At 43.7% G+C, this 13,733-nt stretch overlaps 1 protein-coding gene across 1 annotated transcript; it reads right to left on the reverse strand.

Annotated features, from left to right (window-relative positions):
• Positions 1–969: 969 nt before the first annotated feature.
• LOC3291324 (chondroitin proteoglycan 1) lies at positions 970–1,989 on the reverse strand. The gene is made up of 2 exons (XM_061656924.1): positions 1,880–1,989; positions 970–1,797 (listed from the first exon to the last, which is right to left on the reverse strand). Exons 1-2 carry the CDS (start codon positions 1,928–1,930, stop codon positions 1,057–1,059), a joined length of 792 nt encoding a protein of 263 aa, XP_061512908.1. The 5' UTR covers positions 1,931–1,989; the 3' UTR covers positions 970–1,056.
• Between the last annotated feature and the right edge of the window lie 11,744 nt (positions 1,990–13,733).

Genomic DNA, 13,733 nt, shown 5'->3' on the forward strand with positions numbered 1-13,733 from the left:
AAACTATTTGTATCAAAGTCAATGCAAAAGCAAAGCGAAAGGTTAAAAGAATAACCGAATAGCTTAACCATTGTTGCTAAATATCATCCTCAAGAATGCCAAAGATGTTACCAACTTTTCTAGCACGATGAAACAAAGCAGAGGGAAGCGGGAAGAAACAAACAACTACGAAATGATAAAATCATTTTTAAGCTTTACTAAACAAAACATGGAAACCAAAACAACAACATCTAAACTCGTAGTAGAAGGTATCTTTATTTAGGTTTTGTATTCCGTTTCGGTTTAAATGTCACTTTGTGCGCGTAAAGTTATGTTACTGCTATGGTTTAGTGTGTACGGGCGGGCGGTTCTCTTTTATAGTACCATTTATTAGGCACACTGTGTTAACCATTGCTAAATGCTCAGTGGGATGAGCGGGTAAGGGCAGACTCGTGATCAGCGTAACGGAGTCAGTGATTGATAGTGTAATAAAGTACTGATTTTTCTTCGCTCTTGGTTTAACCGTTGATGTGCAATAGAGCGTTAATCGAGAGGGATAGAGTGAGAATAATGACAAAGTGTGAGAAAATGATCTGGATAGCATGGTAAGTAAATAGTTTTAAGCATGTACTTGGCTTCGATGATGGAGATAAAACCAATTTCACATACCAACATGATATGAATTAAATCTGCTACGCTACATCAACATTTATTTATCTATTGCACTCTGTTGGAGTTATTTAATCGTCGGAGAGTGTTCTACGGCTTCTAAAAAACAATAAAAGATGATTTATTATTGATGACAACAAGGTGACAATAGTGTCCGTTCGTCTGATGCGAGAGAAAATAGCTGAATCGGGTTGGACAAGAAGATAAAAAGCATTTTTGAAGAGAAAACGCTCGCAGCTGGTGATCGAGTTTTCTGGACACCAATTGGTAAAGTTTTGATCCAAAGGATGAGACACAAAGTCAATGACAAACAAAAAAATCAATGCATTTAGTCTCCCGAATTTTTAATACCAACATCCTTTACTGGGGCAATATACTAAAGGCTGACTAAGCTAGAGGCACTACCATTTAGCACTGGACATTCTGGACCCAGTCGCAGATCTTGCGCACATCGTCGAAGGACGTTCCGATAGGGCAACGGGTGAAGCGAAGGATAGTGGTACCGATACAGTTCACGTACTCCGAACAGTTGGACGGGTTGCGGATCTTCGCTCCGAGTGGCTTTCCACGGCACAGCATCTGCAGGCTGTTCAGGTTGCTTGGCGGCTGGGGCTGGGGCATGGGCATGGGCACTGGTGGGACGATCGGCAGCGATGGTGGCATGATCGGTTGCGATGGCGGAACGATCGGAAGGGACGGCGGCTGGATCGGTAACGAAGGCACTAGGGGTGGGTTCGGCATGCCAACCGTTCCACAGATGGCCACATCACGCTCTACGCACATCTTGCGGTAAGCATCGAACAGCGTGCCAGCGGGACACTGGAAGTTGATGGCGCCCGTAATCGAGCACTGGTAGAAGCGGCTACAGTCGGCAGTGTTGGACAGCAGGGTCGCGACGGGCTGGTTGATGCAAGCCGTCACGGTGTGCTCGATGTTCGCCGGCAGTGCCTTGAGCGAGGAGGTCAGAATGCTCGTCGGGATATCGCCGGGCTCGCAGCGCACCTTGTTGGTGGAGTCACAGGCCAGCGTGCGCGGATTGAACAGCGTGTTGTCCGGGCAGGTGAATAGAATGGTGCGCCCGGTACGGCACATGAAGAACTGCTTGCAGTTGATCGGGTTGGGCACCAGATCTCCGGTGTTCTTGCAGAGCTGTGGCCAGATTAAAATAGAATAAAATGTCTGGGATGAAAAAAAAGATCTTCCTATTTAGTCATCGATTGTTCACTATTACCTGTGCGCTCGCTGCGGCAATCAAAGCCGCGAAAATTAGAAAGCGTTGCATGTTGGTTGACTCCTCCGACTCTGTTGCGTATGATGTTCAGTCGTCCGACAACGAAATATATATATACATCACAACGAAACTCGAGTCAACATTTGCAAGATATAATTCCAGGTAAGCATATCAAACTGATAAGATAAGAAGATCTCGTTGACATCAATGACCTATCTATTGTTTCGCTATCGACAGTAGATGCCAAGGTACGTGTTTGAACGATTGCTTGAGCCATCATATTTTGGGGAAGATAGCAAAGCTTGTTTCAAAGTTTGACAAAGACGATCACATCGTGTTCATTAGTAGTTATCGGTGGACGAGGAACAAAGCGGATGTCACCGACGAGGACGTTATCAGTCGTTTCTCTGACAGAAACAGGAGTATCATTTCCGATATGTTGAACTGCGTAACGCACCTGACAGTTAACGTTGTTGCAGATCTTGCGGAAGTTATTTGATAGATATAGGTACAAACATTTTAATCACCTGCAGGGGAATTCCCATCCCTGGACGATCAGGTGCGTTGAGCGGCATGTCCGATGTTGTACCGATACGAGGTACAAGGAATTTTTATGTGGAGGTAAAGCGTAGTAGCAAGATCTTCAAGGACGATTAGTATGTTTAAGAGTCACTATACAATGAATCATTTGTGAAGGTCATTTCAACAATGTTAAAGTAGAAGATTGCAAGAGAGCAAAATTCACCTCCGTTAAGAACGTATGCATGTAGCGATTGGAAGAAAGTTGCATGCAAGTTCCATATCAATCTGCGTTAATTCCCAAGCAGCAAAGCTGTGTAACGAGTAGAAAGAAACGTTTAACGTTTAAATTTGTAAGAGTGAAGTTAGTTGAAATTGTAAAAAGTTAATTAGATCCTTTTTTATGATAGCTTTTTATGTCAAAATAAAGAGACAATATTAAATTACAAATAGCTCTCCATATCTAGAGAGAGTATTGATAGAGCTTATAAAGTAGCCTTAACATTTGGGGCGAAACAGTTGAACTGATTTATAAAATTCGAAAAAAGTGACAACTTAATTAATAGAAATGTGAGATTAGTTTCATAGTACATTTGAAATTCTCTTTGCCAGATTTCGCCCGAGTATAATGGTTACTCAAAGATTCTCAAGCGCATAAACAGAAAAAAAGGTTATATCACAATTTGTAAAATTTAATAAAATAAGACAACCTACGTAAGAAATATTCCAAATCAATTCAATCGTAATAAATTACACACTATGTGAACAATACACTAACAATACGTTTTCGAGTTAATTTAGTAGAAAATATTAGCCAACAAAACACATTTTGCATGAAGATTGAGCTACATGTTTTTAACAGCTTGATTTAAGAAAAAAGAAAAGGAAAGAAATGAAAAAAGTGGTTGCGCTTTTCAAAACTACGATGCCAACTTTTCGTTTTTTAAATCAAGTAGATTTTAAAGAAAAAACATTACGACCAAAAATGTTTCATCATTGTTTATGTCCCTTTATCATTATGGTTCATATGTTTCATATGTATATGTTATTATTTTTTTTAATTTGTTTTGCTTATTTTATAAGTACTTTTTCCTCGGTATAGTTGTTATATTTATTTTTTGTCCTCCTGAGTTTTGTTAGGATTGGATTGTTTGGATTTATATTTGCTTTCGTTTCATAACGCATTTATCACCTGTATCGAGCATATATGCTATTATAATTCTAAACGTTACAAGGCGTTACGTTCTCTCTTCAAATAATGCATTGTACATGTTTGCATTCGTGAGCAGCTTGCGTGCAATAATCTTGCACTTGTAATATGTTGCTTGCAAGTTTCTTCATGTCGGATCCATCTTAACTAACCCTTGTGCTCACAAACCGTAAAAAATCATTTTTGGAATCTTTATTCTGGCATGTTATTCGTTAGAATTATCAGGTGAACTCAACATATGAAAGAAGAAACGCGAAGCAAAGAATAAAGTGAAAATTGATTCTCATTAATTGTATAGTAAAATTGTACAAGCATACCCTCTTTACCATCTGTTACCTTCAATTACAAGGCGATTGACCGAAACGTAAAAGATAGTTCCCGGTGGAGAGCACTTGATTCAATCATAACTTCTGTTAAAAAAATGCTCTAAAAAGAAGCAAATAATGAGCATCTCTTTTGGGTCACAGTGTGACATTTACCCCGAAACGCTTGTTGCTCCCGTTCGATGAAGACGATGAACTCCGAGAAGATGGGCTTAATTTACCTTCAACTCGTCAACTGACACCCGAGGCATCATGTGAAGAAAAAGTCATCTTAAAATCCATAAAACAAAGCAAAAAAAAACTGCTATAACATGTATCCACACACACGCAAGTTTTTTTTTGTTATTTCGTTCATTCCTGGCTCCTCTGGGACCATTCCCGGAGGCATGCCCGATGACATGTAGCGCATAGGATCGGATTGAATTTTTACACTGTCTCTGCTCTTCGGTCACACCCGTGGTAGGGCCGCAGAGCTCGCTCTTCTCGCACCATGGCCACCGTGCGCGCGTTGACCTGGACGTTGATGGACGATTTCGAATGCGAACTGACACGCTGAAAACTGAGCCGGCCACGAGGTGTGAAGGATTGATTCTTACAAGTTTAATTTTATTAAACACCACGATTGGGGAGGAGGGACGCACACGTTCCAGCACACGGACAGTTTCGGTCAGCGTTACGGATCACCGAAGAGGAGTTATTTATCGCTCGAAACGGTCCATTCCCCCCTCTTAAGAGAAACACATTTTTGCGTAGAGTGACATAACTTTTTTTCTTCTTCATCTCCTCCTCCTTACCCCTCCATAATTAACACCTTTCGGTGGGACCCGTGCGTATGTGAACAGAGGTTTGATAGGTTGGTAGAGGATTTTTTTTGCTGGGACGTGAAGTGCTGCACTTTTCGTCGATTGTTCCAGCGATTCGATCTGCTGGAAGACGCACGTGCGATATTCTCGGCCGAGCAGCAGGGCCCGGTCGGGTAGCTAATTAAATTATTGATTCGTGGTGGTCTTCCTGTCAGCTATGGTACCGACCATGGTCGAATCCGTACCGGGAAAGAGTAGCTATATCGGGTTGAACCAGAGCTTGGCTGCCTGGCTAGTTGGCGATAGAGCTCAACGGGGAACTGGGTAGGTAACGTTTAATCATTTTGTTCCTCCGGAATATGTGAGGAAGTGCGGGGAACCTTTTTTGTGCTTGCAGTAGCACACTAGTATTAAAATAGTAAAAAAAAACGGTGCCCATGAAAATTGCAGAAATAAGTTTAAAAAAACCCTACCTCGATGAAAAAGAGCTGTCGTGACGAATGGAATTACAAACCGTAGATATCATTGGGTTTCGTTGCTGCCGGCACACCGTTCGCGCGGGACCAGTAATCGGGCAGCACAGGCAGCCTTCTAGATTCGGTAGCCATGTTCGACTGATAATTGCATAAACTTTCACAAAAATGACTCACGCTCACTGTTGGGGTGCTTTTTTCTTAACCTTTGGTTTTTTGTCTGAAACCCATGTGAGTGAATCCAGTAGACATGCAAAATGAACCGTCGGCCCAAGCACATTCCGACCCTTTGACAAAACCCGCCGGCAAAGGAAATCGACCCATTAATTAGCTATCGGCTGGGTAGGTAACGCTGCGTGCACGCATCAGAAACTTGGGGCTTGGGTACGTTTTGTAATGTTCGTTGAGCGAATGGGAAATGTTAGGTCGAGAAAAAAGCTTACCTAAACTATCAACGGTAGTTGTTATGGGTCATTCGTTTAAAAAAAATGTAATTGTTTTTTTTTTCATATTGTAAAGTTTGCACTCCAAAAGTTAAACCTGTGAGTCAATAGCTTCTGTAGTTTTTTTTACAAAAATCATAAAATCAATCTGTTTACTTTAATCATAAAATGGTCAATTTTTTTACGGTGCAGAATTTAAATACCATGAAGTTTCCAAATCAATAAAGTAACCCACTATCCCTAGAACCATCTACCGGAAAATGCGCTCTTAACTATGACACTAAAAGAAATCTATTTGAACTCTCCTCAACCTGAACATCACCTATTTATTAAATGAACTTTTAACCCGTCATCAGCTATTCATTCATTGTCCCGCATTTCCGGAAAGGGGGCGGATTTCCGAGCTCATGCATGCTCAATGAGTGCTCTTGCGGGAAAAGCTGCAATCACGGCACCATGTAATTTCATCCACTGAATGAATGAACCGTTGTGGTACACTTGTGAATGACAAATAGCACAGAGAAATTGAATGAAAAATCATTTGCAAAACAATGCACAAACATGGAGCCCCCATTGGAACCATTGTCCATTGGAATTGTTTGACGACTTCTCTCTCGACGGCATTCTCTACAAGCGAGGCAAACCTAGCCCATCAACGGTTTCATTCACCCTATCTCGTAGCTACCCCAGAATGCGCCTTTTCTTGACAATTTTTCTCAATGACATGTACAACTTTCCTTCCCCGTGCGAGCACCATTGAGCAGATGAAGCACGAAAGCTTTAATTTCCGACCAGAAATGCAATAAAACGTGCATCCGGTTGGTTAGTACGGGTAGAACGAACGGTAAGATTAGTAGCATTTGTTGAGTCGCCTCTCGCCTTCCCCCCTAGATACGGATTTATGTGCACTCACTTGAAAATTGGACAGCTTGGGACGGGGTACGCATTTATAGAACGCCTATCTATTATTAGTGACAATTATGACGAATGGTACGCGTTTAGCGAGCGATGCCTGCCTGCGATGTTGTTGATTTGGACGCAAGCAACGCGGTGGCCTTTTGGTTGGTGTTGTTGATGATTTAACAATTGTCGACCACAGCGAGAGTGTTGGCAAGTGGCATTTAGATGCGTTGAATGTTAATTGCAGAAGCGAAGATGAGTTGCTTGCAATGACTGCCCGCTGCGCAAAGCGACGGAAGAACTCATGGAGTTCTGAGAATTTTATCATGCCCTCCTTTTCTCTCCAACGGCAAATTTGTCGAGCAGCGTTTCGAGCTACCCGTCCCTGGCTCCGCCTCATACCCCTCGCCTGAGCGCGCTGCCGAAGGTTTGAATGTGTTGGTGCGTCAGACGGCCAATCGCTGTCAGCCATCGTCCGTGCTCTTTCCCTCCCTAGCGCTATCTCATTCTCGCGTGTTGTCAATGCTCGCGAGCTGTTGTGGCGCCAAAAATGCCGTTAACAAACATTGCGGCGATGAAGTTGCATTTTCACAAATCAAACCAAAAAATCGCAATGAGTTCAAACACTGCAATATAAAAATGACTAAGCAAGCGCTAGTTTACGCTGGAGGGTTTGCTGTGCAACGCGCTGAACCCTAATTCGCATTGACACGTTCAGCCCGGCGCTGATTTTCATCAACTTTCCGTTCCACCAGCATCTAGAACGCAGGCCGGAAAGTTCACTGGCAGTTCCTGAGGCCTGCCATCGATCTGAACGTGTTAAGTACTAAGCATAACTTTGTTACACAAAGCTTTTGCTTTCGTATGTTGTAGATTACATAGATATGCTGTGCCGTCTGCGCAAAGGTATGAGCGTGCGTGTGTGTGCAACACTTTCGCCAAATGTGGTCAAAGAAAGGAAGGTGTTCATGAAAGGCGGAAAAACGAATGGAGGCCCCTGTCAATGGTAACTGATGACCGGGAGCAGGGGGTATTGGCACACAGCTGTTGGAAGATTGAACGGTATACTTAAATTGCCGGCGGATGGGAGGGGAGGGGGGTGGCCATGGGACCCCTACGATCATCGGTCACAGTCCCTAAAATTGTAGTAGCCATGGGGGAAGGGGAGGTGCAAATGGTTCTCCAGCCACGGAGCCCCAACGACCATCTTTCCGGGGGGGCCCTTATCGCTAATACTCTGTCCAATTGTAGACATACGGCATACTACAGACTAGAGATCTTCGGTGACCGCTTAGTCCGCCTACCGTTAGGTCCACCGCTGGTTCATGACGGTGTTTTTTTTTTTACTGTGGATGTGCATCCTTCCCCCTGCCTGCTGCGTATGCACCGGGCAGGAGACAGTATGGCAGTATGCAAGTTGCACACTGGATAGGAGCGGGCCCGCGGCACCGCCATCATTCCGCACATCTGCATGCCCGTCGTGGGTTCTAATCGCGTATGAACCGGCAGTCGTAGCAAGGGATTAGCCACCGGCTCCGGCTACGTGGTACTCAAGTCCTGAAAAGGCCGACATGATCGCGTTGGCTATTACGCCAATAATAATAATAAAAAGAACTTAGCGTAGCAGTCCACACCCGGGTAAGAGTTTATCTTGACTTTGTTGCTGCCGGGCTACCGCTGTGACGAGACAAATACACGGAATGCACTCGACCAAAACATGAACCTACCGATCCGAACCCATTCCAAGGCATTGCCGGTCAATCGGCGTCATGATAACTACTCCAAACCAACAAGCCACTAGATTCTGGACGGACAGGTGCAGCACCATACGCGCACCGTAATAAACAAATTAAGAATCCTCTTTTGTATGGATTCAATTCAAAATGTTGTTTCCACTTGCGTCCGCTAGCTGAATTGGAGAGAAATGTGCAACATATGACACGCACGTTTGCTTTGATCGTGTGTCTTTTTGATACTCCCAACAGCAGAGACGATCGCAAAGATGCCAATGCCAATGGTTGTGTTGTCTCTCAGGTAGCGAGATCGAAAATGCACCGACTTTGTAGCCGCAGCGGATGAAAATGTACGCATCAGAATCAAATAGTTTTGGGGTTTCCAAACGCACGCACACACACAAACACACAAACACGCGCGCGCAAACTCACACACAAACACGCGCGCGCTAACTCACACACAAATACGCGCGCGCAAACTCGCACACACACACACACAAACGCGCGCGCACATGCATGAACGCGCGCACGCCAGCACGCACGCACGCACACGCACACGCACGTACGCGCGCCCGCGAGCATGAAAGCGCGCACGCCAGCACGCACCCACGAAAGCGCGCTCGCGAGCACGCACCCCCGAAGTCGCGCAAGCACGCACTCCCCCCCCCCCCCCCCCCCTCACTAGACCACCCCCCCCCTTCCCGCACGAGCGAGTACGGCTACCTTTTCGGTAGAACGGCTGGTTCAGCCTTCTTGTAGCGCATCCTCATTCAAAGCGCCGGGCGGGGTGGGGGATCGCGGCATGATACAGTGAACGGTCACTTTCTACGCGCTGTGTGTGTGTGTGTGTCGAGACCCGAAAACTCTAGACAAATTTCGGCACATTAAAAAAAAAAAAAATATTGCCACTATACATCGTGCTACATGATGCATAGAAGGTCGTTGAAGCATCAAACATGTTCAAATTGAAAAATATTAGATTAGTGTTAGACGTTCTCCTACGCTTGTTTTAAATAGGCTTCTTCACCCTCAACTGGCAGGGGCATCGAATGGTCTCATCAGCAGCGGCACGAAATAACATAAACCATCAATACACCGATAACACTTTGAATCCCAATCCAGCTTCTCCCACAGCGTCCCAAGGTCACACACTAATTAATAAATGCTAACACCCACCAATAACAATACACAACCGCAATGCACATATGAGTATCAACGCATACACCACAACAGCCAATCAGCTGGCGGCGGAAGGCACGGGCTGAAGCGCAAGTAAGGCAAGGCAGGGCGAGGGAGGGAGAAGAAGCGGACGAAAAAATGGGCGCCAATTTTTTTAAATTTTTTTGACCGTTTTTTTTTGCTCCGCCGCCCGAACTGTCCGAACTGTCCGAACTGCCCGAACTGCGCGACCCAGCGCAGAAATCGCTGAAGAACAGCGCGGGAGAGCAGGCCAAATCTGCGCTGGCCAGCGCAGATTTTGGTGCATTTTCTGCGCTGGAAACTGCTCGAATTTGCGCAGCGGGTGGTATTTTGGGGGCGAAATTGAGAAAATTTGCTGACAGAGGGCGCTAATTGTATCTTGTACTTAGAGCAGAAGTTAGCTATCATCGATTAGCTCTACTCAGTGATTAGCTTATAACGCTGCTTTTAGGTGATTCACTAGTTAGAAGTGTATGCTTTGTCCTACAAAAACCGTTCGAGCTTGACAATCGTTGCATTTTGGGACATTATGAGCAGTGAAAAAGCCTTTGCCACCACCTCTATATGACCCAGAAGAGAGTTGCGAGAATGAAGCCTTGTTCGTTAAAAAGCTATTTTGTAGATTTTAAAAATATTAATAAGTGGAAAAATAAGAATTATTTGACAAAAGAGAAATGTCTTTGAAAGCTGTCTAAGAACACATAAATAGAACGGAGTAAACTTTAGTGTTGCACTAAGCAGAAGTGCACACCGCGGGTCTCTGACTAGTCCATTGCATTACTCAATAATACAAAGTTATAGTGTTATAATCAAATAATAAAGTGCATGAAGACACGTAAACAATGCTTACTAGTAAATAACTTATTAGAGAATTGCGATTTCAAAGCAACACCATTTACTCTCAATACTAATTCAGTCTCTAATATCTTTTATTTATCTTTCTGAACAAACAACCCCATTCACCATTCGCGCACACTTTTACCGCCTATAATCCGCCTATAAAGACATGTTTTATTTATACTTCAGTCTACCGCAATGCTTACTTTTGCGCAGTCTTTGCCCAGAACAAGCCCATTGAAGCATGTGGACGACGAAGCTTACCCTGCCTCTCGTAACCTTGGGCGCGTAGCGGCCGGAGTGTCGATCCAGTAGTGCTTTCGATGTATGGATACCTAATACCAAGCAAAAACAAAACCCAAACGACGATTGCGTCAAACGCGGTGGCCATTGTTGTTCTGCTTGTCGTATTCCCGTGATACCGCCGCGCCTACCGCGCCTTTATTTACCCTGACTAAGCTCTTTGTACGGTGTGTTTGTAAAAATAACAAAATTAGCTGGCCGTTCGTTTGTCGCAAAGTGTAGAGAAAACGGAGCACAGAACCCTCCAATGTCGGTGTGGCAGTTTGAAGAGGTTCTAGATGACGCGACACACCGGTCGTAACGGGGCAAAGCGGCGCATGTTGTGGTTTTGCCTAGCCACGGTGCAGACATTGATGATTGGGTGCAGTTAGTCAATTATGCAGCAGTAGTTTTTGTGCTGAAAAATTGATACGTTATGGGTTCGTTTGAAGGAGTATTACTTTTAGCAGGATAATTTATTAATTTATTAGAAAAGTTATACTGAGGATAGTCACTATCAAGTGACATTGGGTCATAATTCATTGCACACGTATCTAGTTAGATCAAAAGTGACACGCAAAAACGAAATCGGGTGGTAAAATAGATAAAGAATAATCCTATCAGATTGAACAAATCCCTTCCCAGCATGAGCTTGATTCCGAAGAACAAAACCCCATCTCCCCCAGAGCAAAGATCTCACGCATCATCTTGGTACGTTTGCTTGTGAATTTAAGGTAGGCAAGTATAACCATACAAATAAGATACAGATTGGCAGGTATGTATCAAAAATCCTGTCCTCGAGGGCACTTGGTTTGAGGTGGCTCAAGGCACAGCCACTTGACGTTGATCTAGGAAGCATTTGGTGGCCAAAGGCATTGCGGGCTACCGAACGCAACGTACCGCTTCCCATACAACCCAGGGGCGTGAAATTTGATCCGGCCGGTTCGTGGAGCTGTGCTTTCCGAATCGCTCGCTGGCCCGCTGAAGCCCGTGGACGAAATTCGGGGAAATAGATTAAATTAAACACCCGTCCGGACGCAGCGTGAGGCACCAAACAACGAACCTTCACTGATCTTCAGACACGGGCTTGTCACCTTCGATTACGGGGATATGTTTTCGCTGAAAATTGGCTGAACCAGGCCTGCGCAAGGCGTCGGCTGGTTGAGGGTGCGTGAATGCTGAGGGTAGGGAGATTTGTTTGAGATTTCAATAAAGATATGCTGGCAAATGCATAATTGAGTGTTAAAATATCATTTTAAAGCGTATTTTGTTGCGTCCGAAGAATAAATGAGACGTCAAGAGATGGCTCATTCGATGATGCATTATCTTTAAAGTGTCATGAACGATCATGAGATGTTGAGTTTGAATTTAAGTTTTTATTTGCTCGTAAGTATGAAAAATATGAATAAAAATTGGTGTTTGTTTTGAGCTCATCAGGGAGCTTATTGATTAACAAGAAATCCTTACAGAATTTTAAAATACTATCCAAGCGCAAAGTGATATTGTTTCAGTAACGAATTATGGCGACCAGTATTTGGGGGAAATAAAAAGCTTTTTTATGAAGCAAAACTATCCTCTATAATTACATTCATTATACACCACGGGCGAACCATTTCCTGTTGATGTCAATTCTGTTTTAGCCGAAATTCAAATCTTGCAACAAATGTATCATCGAGATCATTAAAAACTAACTGCCCACCGTTCCGTGCACAAAAGTGTGACTTGAAGGTGCAGTGGTAAAGAATTACCCGCACCCTTCCAGTACATTGCCACTAACATTGCATCGCACTGTCGCGATGGATTTTGACCTCCAACGGGGGGCAGTCCTCGTACACGGTTGCATGTATGCGCCAAGCATTACGACAAGCCCGTTAGATAATTATCCTTCGGACCTGATGACGGTCTCGGGACGAAGCGATCACGTGCAGCCTTGGTCGAAAACAAATCGTGCACGCATGACGATCCTGCCTCCCTGCAAGTGTTGTGCAGCGAAACAGTGGCATGCAGAAACGCCACTGGAAGCCCCTTCCCGTCCATTGACCCGAGGGAATGCAGTGGTACCTGTGTTTTTGGGTGTGTTTTTGGTTGTTGTTTCCATTTTCCCAAATGTTTTGTTCGCTTGTGGGAAAAAAGGATTGTTTTGTTGAGATTATTGCCGCCGTGTGAAGGGTGAAGCTCGACTTTTTGGGTTATGGTTTGGTTCGGCCTTAGTTCTGCCCCACAGTTATGTAACGATTTGAAGGTAATATTTTGCTGCAAGTTGGGTTTCTTTCTCTTCGAACGAAGCTGTTGAACAGAAGACAGGCTAACGCGAACAATTGGGCTGCTCTCATTAAACATCTGTTATTAGCCAACGGCATGAACGCATTGTGTATGCCGTTGATGAGGGATTTGTTTTCAAACATTTCACCTTTCCCGGTGCACAGAGGCCCACAAAGACACAAAAGCACAGACACACGGGAGAGCGCAAAAAATAATAAGAGAAATGTAATTTCAATTCTCAAGCTCTTAAGAAATATGTTCTTTCTTTCACCGTTTTCCGTTTTGTCGATGAACCGGACTGTAAGGGTAGGTAGGTATAATCACAAAGAAGCTTGATGCGGGCTGTTGTTATAGGGAAGCCTTTTCCCACACCATTTTGAAGAAGTCATGTTTGTGCTTTGGTGCTGGAGGGAGGAGCAAATTGGAAGGATATTTGATACTGTTTATGTTCGGGTGAATACTTACTGGAAGTTTGAAGTTGAGGTATTGGATTGATCTGATTCATTGTATTCTAAAGTAAATTATAAACTCAATGTAGTTCAATGTAAAAAAATATAATTTAAATTTTAGTGCATTGCAATCAATACACTGCATGAAGATATATACAGAAGTTAATAACAAAATTGAATTTTGAAGTATTTAAAGTGACATTTTGATAACGTCATGCTGTTGTTAGCACTTAGCTGTTCTTGATTGTAATTTGTTAGAAATTATTTATTTATTGTTGCCTTTTTTATTTCAATTTGAATTGTAAGTATCGTATATCGTCCATTTGACGTTAATAGTTTAAAGATATTGTTGAATTGTTTTGTTTGTTTTATTTCACATTTTCCATGTAGCGGACCCGGTAGTCTACAGTAAAACCTTAT

Source organism: Anopheles gambiae, chromosome 3, assembly GCF_943734735.2.
Source record: "Anopheles gambiae chromosome 3, idAnoGambNW_F1_1, whole genome shotgun sequence".
Taxonomy (NCBI): domain Eukaryota; kingdom Metazoa; phylum Arthropoda; class Insecta; order Diptera; family Culicidae; genus Anopheles; species Anopheles gambiae.

Bases quoted from the DNA above. Each gene is read 5' to 3' on its own strand.
- LOC3291324 (XM_061656924.1), bottom strand. From the start codon at position 1,930: ATGCAACGCTTTCTAATTTTCGCGGCTTTGATTGCCGCAGCGAGCGCA. The intron at 1,798-1,879 runs GTAATAGTGAAC...ATCTGGCCACAG, and splicing joins TTGCCGCAGCGAGCGCACAG to CTCTGCAAGAACACCGGAGA.